The sequence below is a fragment of the Coregonus lavaretus genome, assembly GCF_964263955.1.
Source record: "Coregonus lavaretus genome assembly, chromosome: 37".
Taxonomy (NCBI): domain Eukaryota; kingdom Metazoa; phylum Chordata; class Actinopteri; order Salmoniformes; family Salmonidae; genus Coregonus; species Coregonus lavaretus.
This window is the reverse complement of record NC_140024.1, coordinates 12151275-12171456: the sequence shown is the minus strand read 5'-3', so window position 1 is coordinate 12171456 and position 20182 is coordinate 12151275. Positions and strand designations below refer to the sequence as shown.

The 20182-nt window shown below is 43.3% G+C and overlaps 1 protein-coding gene across 1 annotated transcript in view; it reads right to left on the bottom strand.

Moving 5' to 3' along the window:
* LOC311111492 (neuroplastin-like) overlaps positions 1-19754 on the bottom strand; it is a 28900-nt gene extending 9146 nt beyond the window's left edge. Inside the window, exons 1-5 of the mRNA XM_084154229.1 lie at positions 19416-19754; positions 10792-11139; positions 6953-7127; positions 4717-4811; positions 1013-1146 (exon numbers count right to left, since the gene is read on the bottom strand). Coding sequence (XP_084010355.1) covers positions 1013-1146; positions 4717-4811; positions 6953-7127; positions 10792-11139; positions 19416-19491 — 828 coding nt within the window. The 5' untranslated portion in view covers positions 19492-19754. The remainder of the gene's footprint in view (positions 1-1012; positions 1147-4716; positions 4812-6952; positions 7128-10791; positions 11140-19415) is intronic.
* Positions 19755-20182: the final 428 nt, after the last annotated feature.

Genomic DNA, 20182 nt, shown 5'->3' with positions numbered 1-20182 from the left:
TGGAAAGATTTTTTCGCATTGAGAGAGGAACTGTCCGTGGGAAACGAACCCACATCCCTGCCAGCCAAACACTCCCCTACCTTGGACGACGCTGGACCAATTGTGCGCCGCCCATGGGTCTCCCGGTCTCGGCCGGCTGCGACAGAGCCTGGACTCTAACCAGGATATCTAGTGGCACAGCTAGCACTGCGATGCAGTGCCTTAGACCACTGCGCCATCTGGTTAGCGCTTAGTGGGACTATCATTTGTTTTTCAAAAGGACAATGACCCAAAACACACCTCCAGGCTGTGTAAGGGCTATTTGACCAAGAAGGAGAGTGATGGAGTGCTGCATCAGATGACCTGGCCTCCACAATCACCCGACTTCAACCAAATTGAGATGGTTTGGGATGAGTCGGACCACAGAGTGAAGGAAAAGCAGCCAACAAGTGCTCAGCATATGTGGGAACTCCTTCAAGACTGTTGGAAAAGCATTCCTCATGAAGCTGGTTGAGAGAATGCCAAAGAGTGTGCAAAGCTGTCATCAAGGCAAAGGGTGGCTACTTTAAAGAATCTCAAATATAAAATAAATGTTGATTTGTTTAACACTTTTTTTGGTTACTACATGATTCCATATGTGTTCTTTCATAGTTATGTCTTCACTATTATTCTACAATGTAGAAAATAGTAAAAATCAAGAAAAACCCTTGCATGAGTAGGTGTGTCCAAACTTTTGACTGGTACTGTACATTATGTCAGACTAATTTGCAATTGACTGTCATAGCCCCACATTAAAAGTATGTGATGGTGAGTTGAGAAGACAATCAGAAATACTGTTAGGATGTTTTTCAATTGACTGCCATAGCCCCAAATAAAAACGTAAACATTGGCTGTTAATTACATAATTACAAATATTTTCACATGGTTGAGGTCACGAGAATTTTCAGATATCAAAATGGGGTCGTGGGCAAAACATTTTTGGGAACCCCTGATCTAGCATGAGTTATATAGAGCTGAGGAAGAGGACACGTACCATGTAGTTTGAGCCATCCAGTTTACGCCACGTCCAGATGGGAAAGGGGTAGCCAACAGACTTACAGTACAACAGAGCACTCTGCCCCTCATTCTTATTGTCACTGCGCTTGTGGCCCGTGATCTCAGGTGCCGCTAAAACAAGGGAAAAAGGGAGTGACATGCATTTGAATAAAAATTCAAACATTTTATGCAAGACGTTCCATGTTTGTGTCAAAGGTGTTCCTCGTCGGCTTCTCTAAATAACAAGACGTCAGATGATATAGTCAAGTCTGTCGGGAGCCATTTTGATTACGGTAACTAACATTAAGATGAACATGAAAGTGATGGTAAATTAAGTAAGGATTTGGGGAATTGTTCTGTGATTTAGCTGTGAGGCACTGACTTCCCTGGAGATGGACTTACATTGGAATCAGTGCTTTATCACCACAGTGATCGAGGCAGGGACACATTTAGCTGTTTTATTCAATTGCCACGTTTCTTTAAAAGGTAGAGCTCATGGTTTGCTGTTGCTTACTTCCAGGTCTGCCTTTTGAAGGTGTAGGCCTACATATCTTGCAGAGTTTCAGTTCATAGACGCCAGTAAACGTATGACTGAGACTTTCTTAAAGGTGAGATTCTCCAAGCCAGCGACAGCCTGGGTTTTCAGACAGAATCCTCAGTTTAACTCGGCTCTGGAGCCGAAAGACAACTGCCACAGCCTTTAGCTAATCCCTGAAATTACGGTAATTCCTTCCATGCAATTAAGCAGGATCAGGGGAGAGGCTGGCCTGGTGCTGCAGCGTTTTCTGCAGTGCGCGGCGGCCGTTATCGTGGAGTATGATTGAGCAGCAGTGGCTTGAGCTCAAAGTGACATCATCCTTCCTACTGTAATTATGGTGCACACGTGCTCTCTGGCTAGTGGGGGAGGGGCCAGGTATCTCCGTCTTCGTTATCCCCAGCTCACTAACACTGTGACTCACTGACAGCATGGAGACTGACTGCCCTCTGAGTGGCGCCAAAACAGGCAGAAATCTTCAATTTCACACCCCCAGCAGCTTGTGTGATTACTGATCTACAGTGCTGCTGGGTGGATGTGTCTGTCTGTGTGTCAGAAAGATATTGCGAATGTGACACCTTCTGGTAGTCTCTCTGGAAGAGGTGATTAGACAGTCAGATTTATATTTACTGTATTTGATACCGCCCATCTCTCCACTGAATTTAAAGAGCATTTGAGCTCAAACGTGATGATCGTGTGGAATTAGTAAGGGATAATCAACGAGGGGCTATGCGTTCTGGAAAAGACGCGGAACTAACCTTCCACTTAGTTGCATTATTTTCCAGAGAATGCATAACCCCGAGTTGATTATCCCTTTTATACCATGGCTATAATTTAACACATTTACCTCTATAAATTTGTTAATTTGCATGTAGAAATGTGTTCAACATCCACTGAAGGAGCTAGCAAGTTTACTAGATAGCGACAGTAGTTGCCTTGGTAACCAAACAAACAGACTTGCTAGTTTAGCTAACCGAACCATCAGTCCCAGCTTGCTATTATGAAAATCAAATTAAACAATGCCAATAATGTTTTCAATTTGACTTTCAAAAGCAGCTCAAACATAGAACATGTAAGAACTATAGCCATTGAATTCTACCGTGCAAATATACTGTGCGTTATATGGAAATAATGCACGCTCTAGAATGCCCTTCAAGCCAATCAGAAAAAGGTATTCAACAATGCCACGGTATAAATAATTATATGACACATTATCCTGTGGGCTTGTACTGTGCGGTTGACAAAAAATTGGAATTTGAAAAAAATCTAGATCTGCAAAATACATAATTGATTTGATTAAATCAACAGGGCGTGTAGAATTATCTCTTTAAAAAATGTGTAAATAGCACACAAAAAAATTGGATATATAAAAATACAAATATAATTGGGATGTGCAAAATATGCATGCTCAGGACAGCAGCTTACTGTATCATCGTAGACAATAAAGTCCTGCCATTACAAATGGCTGGGAGCAGATTCTGAGCCTTAATCCCACACCACCATCACACAAGCCTCCATCTGTTGCCTCGCTCTGAGCTGAGAGCTGGAGAGATGGGAGCGCCAAGGACACTGCAGCCGGAGGGAGCTGGTGGGAGCTCAGAGCTCAGCTGCCAGGAGCATAGAGCACACAGGCTGGCCTGCATGGGCCCCTCTACCATGCTTAATGTATGGGACCTGGTGGTACGACCGAGTATGGGTTTAATGGTATGGGACTCAGTGCCCTTGTATAAGGCAGGGCAAGACTAATTGGATGCAATTGGTCACAACTATCATGGATTTCTGCTTAGAATGATAATTCTCTTTAGCTTTTATTGATGAGGCTATTCCTCAATCGGTCCCTAACTGTAACAATTAACAGGAAAGCCTGCAAAAGTATCTAAATCTATCTCAAAAACGATTGTCGTGTCCATGCTTCCTCCAAACCAAGACATCAGCATCCCAAATGCAACTAACAGCATCTGTCAACAATTCAGTTAATACTTCCAGACAGTAATCAATAATGTTCAAAGGCAGTGCTGCCATGGTGTTTGTATGTCCAGCAAACGGTGTGTTGTGCATGCTCTAACAGCCAGGGGCAGCAAGCCTCCCTGCCTGCCTGCCTCCCTCCCTTCAAACGACCCGAGGGTCAGGACGCTGAGGTTTGATTGGAGATGAGGCCTGTCATCTCTCAGGCTGTAGGAAGCAGCAGAGCTGCAGAGCATACACGGTCATCACCCGCGTTACGCAACCAACCAACCACGCAGGCAGCTAGCGCTTAATACTGCCACGGCAGGCATAACAGTCAATGGCAAGCTCAGTATACACCACCATAGCAATGTCACAGCAAATTGGCTTAAGCACTGTACGTGTAAGCAAGCTTCTCTAGAACAGGGTTTTGCAAGTCCTTTCTCACCCAGAGGAAAATCCCTTATTCCACTTGAAGGGTGACCTGTCAACTTCTATCTCGCTAGGGTGTCAGTTTTTCTATAAGCGTCTTTCACGTCAATGAATGATCCTAACAGTTATGAATATGTGCTTCCAAATGTGAAACGATGTTATCCAACATATACCGTACAGAATAAGCCACTAATTCAAATGAGTAACATTATTTGACACATTATCACTAATTATCATCATGGTTATCCTTAAAAATAGAACAAATACGACACAAATACGATACCCTTGGTCCTGCGTCAATTATATGTGGTAACTGGTGCAAAATGACTGATAATCTCAATAATAATCTGTCTAATAAAAATAAATAAAGTAAGTCACTGTTAGACCAGTGTGTACAGAGGAGACAGTAGCCTGAAGGAAGGTGTGTCTGTGTGAATCGAGTGTACAGAGAGAGCAGAGAAGACAGGACTCTGTCCCTCCCTTCAGCTGGCCTGTCCTGCCCTGTCCTCTCAGTGAGTGGCAGCAGCCTCCAGAGGCCAGCCTGTCAACACCACAACACATCACCGGACCAACATCTCAATGTCTGTCACTGGAAGGGGATCTGTTCACAGGAAGTAGCTCTAGATTGTGTTATCCATCAAATCCCTCATAGGATAACTTTATCTCTCTATTAGGTATGGCAGAGGGTCAAATGACAGTATGGATTAAAGTGGAGGCCAATTATAAAAATCAACAGTGTATCTGTCATTTGTTTATACCGTGAGTGAGATCTGGTGGTCGGGGAGTCTTACCTTTTACCTCAATAGTGGCGTTGGCGTTGGGAGCCATTTCAAACGTGTAAACACACATGTACTCCCCTGCATCATCTGACCTTGGTTTCTTGATTCTACAACAAACCACAAAATATCAGTTACTCCATAACTACTACATTGTAGAATAATAGTGAAGACATCAAAACTATGAAATAACACATATGGAATCATGTAGTAACCAAAAAAGTGTTAAACAAATCAAAATATTAAATATTTGAGATTTGAGATTTTTCAAATAGCCACCCTTTGCCTTGATGACAGCTTTTCACACTCTTGGCATTCTGTCAACCAACTTCACCTGGAATGCTTTTCCAACAGTCTTGAAGGAGTTCCCACATATGCTGAGCACTTGTTGGCTACATTTCCTTCACTCTGCTGTCCGACTCATCCCAAATCATCTCAATTGGGATGAGGTCGGGGGATTGTGGAGGCCAGGTCATCTGATGCAGCACTCCATCACTCTCCGTGGTGGTATAATTGCCCTTACACAGCCTGGAGGTGTGTTGGGTCATTGTCCTGTTAAAAAACAAATGATAGTCCCACTAAGCCCAAACCAGATGGGATGGCGTATCGCTGCAGAATGCTGTGGCAGCCATGCTGGTTAAGTGTGCCTTGAATTCAAAATAAATCACAGACAGTGTCACCAGCAAAGCACCCCCACACCATAACACCTCCTCCTCAATGCTTTACGGCGGGAACTATACATGTGGAGATCATCCGTTCACCCACACCACGTCTCACAAAGACACAGCGGTTGGAACCAAAAATCTCAAATTTGGATTTCCACCGGTCTAATGTCCATTGCTCGTGTTTCTTGGCACAAGCAGGTCTCTTCTTCTTATTGGTGTCCTTTAGTAGTGCTTTCTTTGCAGGAATTCGACCATGAAGGCCTGATTCACACAGTCCCCTCTGAACAGTTGATGTTGAGATGTGTCTGTGGCATTTATTTGGGCTGCAATTTCTGAGGCTGGTAACTCTAATGAACTCATCCTCTGCAGCAGAGGTAACTCTGGGTCTTCCATTCCTGTGGCGGTCCTCATGAGAGCCAGTTTCATCATAGCGCTTGATGGTTTTTGCGACTGCACTTGAAGAAGTTCTTGAAATGTTCTTTATTGACTGACCTTCATGTCTTGATGATGGACTGTCATTTATCTTTGCTTATTTGAGCTGTTCTTGCCATAATATGGACTTAGTCTTTTACAAAATAGGGCTATCTTCTGTATACCCACCCTACCTTGTCACAACACAACTGATTGGCTCAAACGCATTATGAATGAAAGAAATTCCACAAATTAACTTTTAACAAGGCACGCCTGTTAATTGAAATGCATTTCAGGTGACTACCTCATGAAACTGGTTGAGAGAATGCCAAGAGTGTGCAAAGCTGTCATCAAGGCAAAGGGTGGCTATTTGAAGAATCTCAAATAAAAAATATATTACTAATAACTCTGGATTAGAGCGTCTGCAAAATGACTAAAATGTAAAATGTAAATGTAATATATTTTGATTTGTTTAACACTTTTTTGGTTACTACATGATTCCATATGTGTTATTTCATAGTTTTGATGTCTTCACTATTATTCTACAATGTAAAAAATAGTAAAAATAAAGAAAAACCCTTAATGAGTAGGTGTGTCCAAACTTTTGACTGGTAGTGTATATGCAAAGACAATACTCATTTTCTCTAATTCTGTTGTCTATCATTGTGCATCACTCAATGATGCATCACCCAATGATGCATGTTGTATGGAAGTCCTTAGAGTACATTGTTAGCACTGTGCTGTGTTTTAGGCAGCCAGGAGAGAGGAGAGGTTAGGACGGGGCTGTCTGTTCTGGGGTTAGCCATTAGTAGAGTACTGAGATGTAATGTGACAGGAAGGGAGCTGCCCAGTGGTCTCATCATGTAGCTGCCCGCGCCTGGCTGGGGAGAGTCTGGGAGATGTCTATGGGGGTGTTGTGCAGTACAGGGGCTGGCTGCTCTGCTCTAAGCTCAGGGGCTGCTCTGATGGCTATGCCCTGCAAGGGATGGAGCTGCCCAACAACTGTTTGTGTCTGGATGTCTTCTCTGTGTCAATGTTTTCACTAAAGGACTTGGCAACATTGCTGTTATTTCCATCTCAGGGTGATTGGTCTTAGTGTTGATCGTCTGTGTGACAATTAGAAAGGCTTTGTTGAATGCTCTAGCAAGAGAACTACAGAATACATAAGGACTAACATGTACTCTGTGTTCTTCTGCTCATTCCGTGTGTCTGTGATCTCCACTCCATTTTTCATCCAGAAGCTCTCTTGTTGGCCTTCGTGGGCGTTGGTCAGGTTACACTGCAGGGTGACAGGGGGCCCTTTGGTCTCCGAGGGTAGGATGATCTGATCTGACGCATTGATCTTGGGCTCTGAAACACACAGAGAGACAGCAACCCCTTATCATTGAACCAGGGCTCAACACTATACCAGAACCTGTAACTATACTAACTATTCCCCACACACAGATCTGGGTGGGAGTTGAGGCAGGAATATAAGACAACAAAAACACACATACATAAAGATAAACACAACATGGAGCGGCAGGAAAATACATGCAACACTAAACCCTGTATATGTCTTTGGTTCTGTTGTTACCATACAATAGAGGGACTCACAAAATGAAGTCTGTAAAAGTAAAATGATGATTAGTCTCCCTACAGACCTATAGTACCTCTGTAGTTCCCTCTCCCATTTTGAGATGATAGATAATCATATTGACACTACATTTACATTTTAGCAGACGCTTATCCAGAGCGATTTACAAGAGCAATTTGGGCACATCGACAGATTTTTCACCTAGTCGGCTCAGGGATTTGAACCAGTGACCTTTCGGTTACTAACCCAACTCTCTTAATCGCTAGGCTACCTGCCGCCCTACATACTCCTCTGTACACGCTGAACTAACAGTGACTTACTTGACTTCCAAATAACTGCTGTCCTGTCATTCAAACCAAAACCAGGAAGTGAATAAGGTATAATCTTCAGCAAACCTATGGGGTGGTAGTAGAATCAATAGCTAAACAGAAGAGGACAAAGTATATAACCGAGGCAAACAAATGAGATGAACAACAGCTTGACTACTGCTGCACTACACTATAACAATCCCTAGCTCTTTGTTAACAGAGCAACACAAGGGTCCATTTCTCAAGGACATAGAGGGAGGCTCAGGCAGGATGTTTCATCAGAGAGTGCAGGCAGGCAGGCAGCCTTGGGTAGTGAGGAAGCTCCCCCCACTCCCTCCCTCCCCCAGGGCGGGCCAGCCATGGCAACCACGCAACCCCACTCTAGAGGATGGAGGAGTATAATAATCTTACTATTGGCTGCTGCTACAAACTTCCTAGTAGAGAAGGGGGAGGGGAGGGGAGGGGGAAGGAGGAGGGTCTCTGGGCCCTGGCTAGTGACTTCTATTAGCATTCATGGCACCTACTCCTGCAGTTCTGTATACCCAATAGCTAGAGGGAAATCTCTCTCTCTCACTCTCTCTCTCTCACTCTATTGCTCTCTCTCTCCCTCCCTCTAGCTCTCGCTCTCTTTCTCTCCCTATATTGCTCTCTCTCCTCCTCCCGCCCTCTCTCTCTCTCTCTCTCTCTCTCTCTATGGCTCTCTCTGTCTCCCCTCCTCTCTCTCTGCTTCAGAACCCCTATACAGACCACTCAGCCCACATAGTGTGGCATCCTGGGAATATACACAGACTACACAGAAATAGTTCATTCAAGAAATGTGCATTAGGCATTAAAGGCACAGTGTTTTCCATAGGAGGTTTCCTCAGCTCAATAGAAGGTCATTTGTAGGACACCTGCTCAAAAATAGAATGAATCAGTGATGTCATGCACAGCACACAGGCACTGACCCACGTGGCCACCTCTGTGTCTAGGATTGTAAAAGCATCATTACATTGACACTGTTACCCACTCATAACAGTGTAATACATTATATTCCATTATGACCTGCATCCAGTCCTAGAGGATGGTGCCAGTAATGGCTATTTCTTGCTGACAGAGGGAGGATGTTTGCCCACTTGATCGGTATGTTGAGCCAACCCCCTCCTCCCTCCCTCCCTCCCTCCCTCCCTCCCTCCCTCCCTCCCTCCCTCCCCTCCCTCCCTCCCTCCCATGCATTAAACAACTCAGCTATCAGCTATAACACAATACAGGTTGGGAGAGGATTAAAACCAAATCACACTGAGGCCTGTGTCGACTAGTTCATTTACTGCAATTAAATACACTGTTGATTAAACTGTTACCTAAGCTAAGGAGTTTATTACAAATGTAGTAACTATATAAGAGTTAATCAAAAAACGGCCTTGACTTTGGAATGGATCTCCAGATCTATGCACAATCACAAACTAAACGGCTAAAACAAGACAAGCACATATTTGAAAACATTCACGAAGAACTATACATTATCATCTCCTTTGGTTCAGTGTGTATAGCCTGTTATATACATGTCATATACACATATTATTACATGTATATAAGAAGAACGTTGACACTCAGTAATGACAGAATATATTGGATGACAAAAGGTCTGACTCAATTATTAGAACATGTACTGATTTTTTTAGGAATGAATATCTGCTCATTTTAGGAATGCATATCTGTCTTTTAAATAAGAAAACATTGAATTTACCAAGTCCATGTTAGCTTGATGATGGAAACATTTCTACAACCAGTAAACTGAGATATCTACTGTAGACCTACTGTACACGTCTCAAGCCAGCTGGTGGAGTGAAGTGTAATGGGCGTGAGATTAGGCAGTGTGTACATGTAGCCCTTGCAGTCAGATAGTAGTCAAACAGCATGGTAAACACTGTGTATGACAGACAGATCAGTAGTTAATGCTCAGGAGATGAAGGAGCTGACTCCGGTAGTAAGCCTCTGAGAGTATCTGGCTGCATGGCTGTGACTAACAACATTCCACATCTCTCTGCTCCAATGGGCTGGGCACTCACTGGAGCGTGCACTCATTAAAAGGGTCCAGTTGACATTCAGTATGTTTGTATGCAATACAGCAGAGAGGGGAGAGGATATAATGTCATTACTGATTCACGCTCAAACCCTTAATAACGGCTAAGAAGGCACAAGGTCATACAGTACACAGGCGAGTCCAGAGAGAGACTGTCTGTCTGCTGTAGCAATGAAACCAGCTCTCTCAAATCTAGAAAGGAAAAAAATAATTTAAGAACCTCACTGGGTTCTGACCTTTATTGGATTAGGGGTAGTCAAAACAAGGGCACGCTTTACACTTGGACAGCTCCCTCCTTGTGTCTTCTTAAGTCCCATCTACCCCTTCCCCACTACCAGATGCTAAAATAAGTGGCACAACTTCAAAGCGCTGCGATGCCTAGGCTACATGGTGCAGACAGGGCAGAATTACACTGGGCTTTGAAGTAAATAAAACAACCCACACAACACAAGAGATGAGACAACATTTCAACTGAAAAACACAAATCACAAAATAAATACAGAAATAAATGGATGAAATTAGGATGTTTTGAGAATAGGGAAAGAAACGGGACAACTGTCGAAGGTCACATGAGACAGAGGAGAGGGCCAGAATGGCCAGGATGGGCTATATGTGGGGAAGGAGAGGTTGGTGTTGGAGGAAAGATGGGGTAGGTGGACAGAGACTGGGGAGGTTTCTGGGTTTGTGGTAATCTACAACAAAACACTCAGGGTTTTGGGAGAGGCAGGAAATCTACGGAATTCTGAGAATCCTCAAATTCTGCAGGGGGAGGAGGGAACACTCATAGGAGCTATCAACATAATAGAATAAAAACACAAAAGGTAGTACTTATAGGATGAAATAAAATACAACGTCTTCCAATTTATTATACAGAAATAAAACAAAGACAAGTCTTTGAAATGAACAAATAACAAGGTGGTGGTTGGTGTTTTGTTTTATTTCTGTCTTTGCCAGGGACAGCTGTGGTGGAGGTGTGAACTCCATTTTTTTACGGAGTGGGGTGGCGGGACAGGCAGGGGGTTGTTTGTTCATTCACCATCTAGGTACTACAGGACATAGACCACTCACTCTGCAGCACTGAAATGGTGGCCTGGGCGCGGATCCAGGTGATGGCGGGGTTTTGGCGCAGGTCGTTGCGCCGTGGGTCGTTGCTGGCCCGGCACTCGTAGGTTCCGGAGTCCTCCAGCGTGAGGCGTGTGATGCCCAGCACGCTCACCCCGTTGTTGCCGTAGGCCGTGTTGATGGACACGCGGCGCTTGCGGGCGCCATCCCACAGCTGCTTGAAGGAGTCGGCGCGGTTGATCTCTGCGTACCACCACTGGATCTCCGGGGTGGGGTTACCGACCACGTCGCAGTACAGCTCAAAGGTGTCCAGCGTGAGCTTAGTCTCAGACATTGGCGACTTCACAAACCCAGCTGGAGAGGAAAGGTGTGTTGGGGAGGAGGAGAGGGGGGTAGAAGAGGGGTTAGAGTGGAAGAGGGAGGGGATGGAGAGGCCAGGGGATGTAGGTAGGAGTAAATCAAAAAGGGATCAGTTGGAAACAAAAGAAGAGGATGATTAAAGGTAAATCAAGGAAAAAGCAAGCTACAAAGCATAAAGTGGCAGGAAAAAGTCGTTGAGTATAAGAAAGACAGTTTATAAAAGAGGAAGAGATTTGTGTGAATGAGAAACAGGTTAATGGCCCCTGAAACCCAATGTATCACTATCCAATGTTACTCTATCATCCCTGGACCAATCATGGCCACACGACCTTCAGCTGAGGTCACAGCCAACCAATCACAGTCTCTGTCATCAAGCCACCTCTGGGATCTCACCAGGGTTTAGGATGATATTACTTCCTCAACATTCTGGATCACGGCTCTCTCAAAGCTCGTATTTCATTCCCTACAGTACTCAAATTGCAGAAAATAAATAGCTGCGCTTTCCATTATGGTCAGAATAATACAAATATTTAATTTAGCAGTCTAACAAATCAAGCGGAATTCAGCAGAGTTGTATATTTTCTGTGTAAACAAATAAAATGGATTTACAGTGCAAAATATGTTGACTACTCACACCATTGTGAAATGTTTAAAGATTTGAAACTACTAACGTAGAACAACATAGCAAACTGACATGCAGTAGAACTAGGAGTAAATACATTTTCACATATGGACAACTTAGTCAAGACATGTTTCTTCATCTCATCAATAAGTGATATTTTCTTCCTATCTGTCAACCTTTACATTGCATGCAGAGATTACATTCCTGCCCCACAATCCACTTAAATAGATTCAATATTATATCTGACAGTCACTGAAACACACAGAACTATACCCCTGTGAGTTTCTGAACAGATATTGCATAATGGGAAGCCTTTGCTTTCTTGTATCTCTTTGATGTTAGATTGAAATGACAACTGACTACAAAGCTCCCTGTTTACAGAAGTGTTTAGTTGGTTTGCCACATTAAGGAAACTCATGTTGTGTGATGTGACAGTTATGTCAAAGGGCACTGCTTGAGCTGATGGAAAGCCATGTGACTACTTGTAACATTGGCTGAGTATAATTTCTGTCGAGCCCTATGAAGCCATGATGAGGACCTTATGTACAGGCCATTTTGAGTGCTTTATTCTGGTCAAATGAGAACTGAAATAGGGAACTGCTCTAACAGCCAATCTGGTTCGGAACATAACTGACTCAGTCAGGAATCATAAATGTGTTGAAATGCATTGAAGCTGAAACAGCAGATGTTGCATGTGCTTTGAACCCCACGCCTGATGACTAGTACTGTAGTGATTTATTCTTCTACAGCAAGACATGCATTCTGTCTGTTTTCAATCTGATTGTCTGTGGGTATATGCTGTAGTTGGTAACTCTATAAATGAGGTCATCCATCCTGTGATTCACTATCAGCTGGAATCATCACTGTGTGTGTGTGTGTGTGTGTGTGTGTGTGTGTGTGTGTGCACGCCATTCTCATGACATGAATCATACTACCACTACACATCAATGGTCAGCGCCTACAACCATATGCCAGCATTCTAGCACAGACCCAATGCACTCATCAATCTGAAGCCAAATCACCTGGGCTGTGCCTTAGGGTTCAGGCCTGTTGCAAGGCCTCCATTGTCTGCCTGCTCTATGCCATGTGTCCTCGGATGAACCACAGAAAAGACCGCCACACCCTAACCCTAACTCTGCCTATGCTGAAGGCAAGAGAGACAGGAAGAGATAGCAGAGCAGGCGGTCTCTCTATGGTGCTATAGCCGTGTGTCTTATTACAACAGATTACAGGCCCTCCCAGAACAGCCCAACTTGCTCAACAGTAATGTACTGTATCCTCAGCACATGAGCAGATAAGCTGCCTAGTGGGGGGAGGTTACTAGGCGCCTACGCATAGCTGTCAGTATTGCGTTAAAATGAGCTGTGCCTAACATTTCATTATTACAATATAACCTAGATACTTAGCGTTTTGGTTGGGCAAATAATGTATTGTTCTGTATCAGTTTGTAACCAAGAGACAGAGTTTATACTGTAGGCTATAATTTTCAATTTGAGGTCAAACACTTCTAGCTATGCAGCCACTGTGTTTCCACAGCTAGAGCCAGTGTGTTCTCTACACAACTGAAGCCAAACACTCTTTGGTCTGGTCCACCCACAGTAAGATATTCCAGAGACTGAACAATAAATGCATGGAAATCATACCGTCCCATACCCTGGCAGCAACAGTTAGAAGGCAGCTGTAAATAATAAGGCAATAGGAAAAGGGTAAATGATTTGGGTGTGGACATGATCCAGCCTACCCTGGCCTGATTTACACAGACCAGAGCCTACACAGACCTTGTGCCATCTTGCCTGAAGCCCAGATACATGCAGAGTAATTAGTGTTTGTGTCTTTCTCCTGAAACATCTGGGCCCATCTAGCTTCAGCCTCCACCCCCCATGATCATCCCCCATCACAGAGGGTAAAGCCCAGCCTGGACGCCCACTGACTCTGCTCAGGCTGCCTCTGAACTAAAGCATCCGCTGAGATCAAAGAACTGGACCAGCCTCACATCCTCCACTCTTTTGGAGGGCAACAGAACGTGATGGGGACCAGGAGGTTTTCATAGAAGAAAGTAGCCTGTAATGTCGTTAAACGGATACTATCACAATTACATAGGTGATGTGAATGAAATGATACAATACGAGGAAGGATTCGTATACAGCACAGACTGAATCACAAGGATCCATTAATCTCTGTTTATTCTGTAAGGCACTTCATTATAATGTCATATAGCATCATGTAGAGGTTACTGTGGTGAATAGATCCTATCTGAGTCTGTGTGGTGGCCCATCACACATGTGCCCGGCCCACTGAGTGAGTTGGGGAGCTCTCTCCTCTGAGGACTGAGAGCAGAGCACACACATCACCAGGCAGGCAGGCTGTGGCTCTGAGTCACCTGCCTGTAACCTGCCTCCCAGTCCCACAACACAGACACACTGCAGCTAGAAAACCCCAAGGGCCACTGCACTGGCTACGTGCAGGGCATTTATTTATGTTTGGGCAAGGTGATATGAGTATCACCTCTGTGTACTAGTGTGTGAGGACATCTATAGTTGGATAAAATACAAACAAACTCAAAATGGGGTATACAGTGAATGTTGAATTTGATATTGAAATCGTGGGTATTAAAGAGCTAGCTGTAGTATCAGTATACTGTGGTGTGATGCTCCATTGTCTTAGCTAGTATATCTGACTTTTGTAGGAGAGCCAACTTAGCTGGCTTCCAAGCATCTGGTTAAGAGGTGTTCCACTTGGCCGATTGCCCAAGGTTTCAAAAAGCCTTCTGCTCTGACAGTTGTAAATGAGTCGCTGCTGTGGGTTGAAGGATGATGTATTTGTTTTTGAGCTGCTCTTAACACATCGATGGGTGGGCGGCTATAGATTTCCTCATTCGTTTTAACAAATCAACAATAAACCTTGATGCCTGCATGCATTAGAGTGGTGTTGTGGATAAATGGCAGTTAGCAACAGGGAGGAGGTGACCTCTGCCATCTTACTGTAACTACTCAGGGACAGCCATTCAGGTCTTAGAGGGGAGCCACAGCTATTTAATGAGAGTTAAATTCCAACCCCCCCCATCCCCGGCTGAAATGGGCTTATCCCCCTCAACCAGCAAACATTGCTCCCTGATTAACCCTTTCAGGGGTCAAGATGACAGACAACCCGGGCCCTCTGTCACTGTTCAAAGCTAGCATGGTTAAGATAACATATGCCACAGGACTGGCTGACACTCATCAATGTCACCATAACAGTTTGTGACAACAACTATCAAATGAGGGGTTTTCTTCACTGGACACACTGTGACAACACATATTGTCACCACAAACAAATCTCCCAGAACGAATATGCCACACAACCACATATCAACCTTAAGTCTTATGTCTCCATTTTGTTTAACATTTCCTCTAGCGTCTTCCATTTGGGTATCATCATCAGTAGCTAAAGTATGTCTGTTGTGTACTGTGTTGGAGGCTGTGGGATGCATGATGCTGTTGCCATCGGTGCAGTATGTATCATGTTTCACAGTTGGCTGGTGTGACTCAGTGGAAGAACTGGCTTACGTCCCACAGCACATTTTCCGGTCTCACAGATGTGTCCTTTACTACTCAGAACATGGGCAGTGATACAGCATGGACTTACAATTACCAAGCTACACTGTACCTTGCAGTTACATTGATTGAATCCCTTATTAATTGTAAGAGAGATGCCATTTTAGGTTTCTTTTTATAATGTTGCCTGGCCCTGGTTCAGGGGATTTGTTCATGAAACATGTTTAGTGATAGAAACTTGGACGACAAACTGTCTGTGGCTTTGAGCCACACAAACCTACTAATACTGTACTACATGAAGAAATAATGAGAGGTCGTAGCTCTCTATCTTATAGCAAAATAACAGACATTGCATGTTTTTAGAGCAGCATTTTGTTGATGCTTGAGTTTATGTTTCTATTGGTAACTCACATCAAAGGAATTCACATTGTGGTCTGTATTCTATGTCAACTCAAAAAGAGGATATTATACACATAAATGTCCTGAACTAGAGTATGGCTGTTAAATTGTTCATAGAGGGAGATTATGCATGATGCATTGCCATAAGCAGCATCTTCAGGTTAGGGAGAGAACGCCCCTTCATATTCCTCATGCATAAAGAACAACGCCCTTTAAGAGCTTAAATAGTTCACATGCATCTAGTGAGTCTTCAGAGAGCCAAGCAGCCGTGCACAGGGATGCTGCTGTCCATTAAGAGTTAATGGACTCACTTTCACAAAAGGACATTAAAGCCACAGTTCTCTGTGCTAAGGGTGCTGTGTCTCCGCTCTATAAATAGCAACTGGCAGCAGAATGGACCAATGCTATTTACAGTCCCCCAGATATCTGTTGCTGAATCTCAGACATCTATGGTTGGTCGGGCTCCCCAAGCATATAGAGGCATAATGGCCTCAGCTCAGCTCCCACCACTATTTCACACATATTGTACTGTGATTAAATATCCTGCTTTTATTAATTACACTTCTTTACACGTCATCGCCCCGAATCTGAAATATTGCTGATGAAATCAAACGTGACATAGTGAAGCCTGCCACGTTACATCACTCACACTAAATCCAGACTGAAATATGAATTCATTTGTTTGGAGGGTATACCCATATTTGTGCGACCAAATAGCATCAGTATACCATCCATGAAAATATGATTACTGTATTTATATAACAGCCTCATAAATGTGTTTTACAGTATCTAGCTACAGAACTGTATCTCACTAGTGTCTAAGGAAACCTGACATAAACAATAATAAACAGTAATAAATCAGTAGGCTAAAAAAGAAAGCTGTGATGTATCAGTCTTCACCAGTTACAGTGACTATCAGACAGACACAGAGTGACAAGGTAGCACCAGCCTGTCTCCCACAGCACCCTGGGAGTTTCAGCAGAGCCCATAGTGAAGTGCCACTATGAGACCCAGGGAGTGGGCACTAACACTGGGCAAAGACTGGAATGCATTCACTTGGGCTTTACCAAACAATAGGAGGGCTTAGATCTGACTTTGTGGATGGGGACCATCAAAGCGTGTCCTCATACACACATAATTCATCCACCAGATCAATGAATGAATGTACACTGAGTATACAAAACATTAGGTACAACTGCTCTTTCCATGACATAGACTGACCAGGTGAATCCAGGTGAAAGCTATGATCCCTTATTGATGTCACTTGTTAAATCCACTTCAATCAGTGTAGATGAAGGGGAGGAGACAGGTTAAAGAAGGATTTCTAAGCCTTAAGACAATTGAGACGGATTGTGTGTGTGCCATTCAGAGGGTGAATGGGCAAGACAAAATATTTAAGTGCCTTTGAACGGTGTATGGTAGTAGGTGTCAGGCGCACCGGTTTGAGTGTGTCAAGAACTGCAACGCTGCTGGGATTTTCACGTAAAACAGTTTCCGTGTGTATCAAGAATGGTCCACCACCCAAAGGACATCCAGCCAACTTGACACAACTGTGGGAAGCATTGGAGTCAACATGGGCCAGCATCCCTGTGGAACACTTTCGACACCTTGTAGAGTCCATGCCCTGACGAATTGAGGCTGTTTTGAGGGCAAAAAGGGGTGCAACTCAATATTAGGAAGGCATTCCTAATGTTTTGTACACTCATTGTTCACTAGTAGTAGCAGGGTCGGGGTCAATTCCATTTCAACAAAGTCAATTCAAGATTGAAACTGAAATTCTAATTTTTTTCTCATAGAGAAGCATAAAGTAGAATTGGAATTAGATTTGGAATTTCCGTTTACTTCCTAAATTGACTGAATTGAAATGGAATTGACACCAACCCTGGTAGTGAGAATAGTAGAGCCAATGATGGATTTCTCTATTCCGCTTTGAGTTACTATTGCTGTACAACTTCATATTACAATCTTTCTGTGTTCTCAGTGCTAACAGTCCTTTAGCAGATGCTCTTATCCAGAGTGACTTACATTAGTGCATTCATCTTAAGACAGTTAGGTGAAACAACAACATTTCACAATCGTAGCAAGTACATTTTCCCTCAACAAAGTAGTTATCAACAAAGTCAGTGCTAGCAGGAAAAGACTAGTGAATTTTAATTTGCTTTCTATAGGCCTATAACACAATCGAAAATTGCTACTTTTGTCATTGAAACAATTATTGTTGTAAAATATACCAATAGCTGGTAGTAGCTCAGCTCTGAGAACATGCATTAGCCTGTGTTTTGTGTAGAGGCTGCCTCTGATTGGTGTGCCCCCTCTGGGTGACAGAAGTGATTCACCGGGATTGGCCATCCATCAGGGGCATGTCAGGGAAGGCAACCCTTAACACGCAATGATGAGGAGGCTCAGACATCCTTCATGTCAAGCAAATGTGTGAACCGTGTGTTCATCAAAGACTTAAATAAATACACTTGGATGGCCCATGGAGAGACAATTGAAATCAGTAAAATGTGGAAACAAATTGGTGATAATAATTTGAAAGGTTATCCACCATATTGTGGAATAAGATATTATAACCTTCAAACATGTAGGCTACAGACAGATAATCTAGATGTGTTTTGTTGAAAGTTGTGTATATGTTTTGAGGTTATCAACACTCTGCCTTGAGCCAACAGTGGGATTCAGAAGCTTCAATTATGTAATAGAATCTCAACTCCACTGACACACAGAGAGAAACCAATGGACCTAAATATTTCCAGAAAACCAAATATGCTGTTTACAATCATGCAGATTGTATTTTGGGGGCAGAAAACGTGTCATGACCTTTCCAAATATCAACACTGTCACTAAGAATGATATCAATGACAATGGCTGCCTATTAATTCACATGAGATGTAGAAATGACACACACACACACACACATAAAGTGGAACGTTGACCTCTTTACATATGAAAGCCCGATGATTTATTTGTTGTTGTGTTCTAGCCAGAGAGAGACTATGGGCTTAACGGTCCTGAATCGTGCAGACTGTTTGGCAGGTTCTTCAACAGTCCACTCCATTACGCTACGAATGCACTACGCTGCTCTTCTTCACAACATAACAATACGTACATCCCAAACACTAAATATGCCAAAATCAAAGCGTGTCAACAATCTGTTTATTCAGTAATCTATTTATCAATGAAGACAAATAATTCAAACCCAGCTGACTTCGTGGAGACTAAGGAATTCCAATGTATCCATCAAATAGTAATAATATAATACTAACTCCAAACATAACGAAATAGCTAATAGAGCATATATTAGGTAACTCCAAGCAAACACAACTATGCTGTCGTTTGCTGTAACATATTTATGCTCTGGTTTGCACTAGGATATTCATCTAGTTTCAATCCATTTGCCTACACTATTAAATTGAGAATCGTGTGCGTAGGGAAATGGTCGTAGAAAATATGAGCACCCTAAATACTGTGAACAGAGTTATGTAAACGAATTTGTTCTAAATAAATACTATATTGCGATGCGTAAATGCGCCCATGCCCCTCGTATTTGACATTATGTCAAATGACAGACGCCCCCTTCATCAAATCTTTAAAAAAAACAAAAAAAAAAACATGTTCTCGAGTCACAGTAGGCTACTCATTGGAACAATTAGCAAGACATTGTGTCTGACTGCGATTGTGTACAATCCCGGGCATGGTCACATCTTTATTCTTACCGTTTTGAGCCGAGACGTAATGCAGCATCAAGTTTCCAAAAAGGACCACAGCCAACATCACTGCATTGGGCTGCATTCTTGGGGTTCGATGAGAGGACCAAGCAGGGACTCGACAAGGTGATTGTGGGAGATGAGATATTGATCGCCGAAATTAGAGATCTGGTCTAAAGGTGCATAGCAGAGTGGATGCGGAGTTCTTTAGAATGATCTACGAAGGCTATAAAGATAAAGTCCTCCGGAAAATAACAAAATGAAGGCAGCAAGGAATGGTCCGGGACAGGCCGGTGGCTCCGTCAGGGATGCTGATGTAGTAGGGCCATAAACGGAGCCTCCTTCATCGGATTGCGGAGGAGAGGTCTTTCGATGTCAGTGAGAGAGTCCACGGATGTAGTTCTGAAGGATCATAGATGCGCAGACCGATGCGCATTTGCGCTCATAGAAACGAGGCCCTTTAGTGCCCAAAATAAAGATGCACATTTGACAATCATTCCGAACATGCACGAATTATTGCCTACGTCAATTTGATTTATTTTGAACGTTTATTGAGTCAATCATTTTTATTGACAGACAGTCCATTGACATATGGAATTTTAGCATTGAAATGTGGCGCAGGAAAGCTTCACAAACGCGAGCAACCACAAACGCGAGCAACCACAAACGCTCGCGCGCAAACACACACACACACACACACACACAGAGAATGAAAGTGGTCACTTCAGGTGGTTTATCTCTGAGTAGACCTCTTGACCAATGACAATTATAGAGGC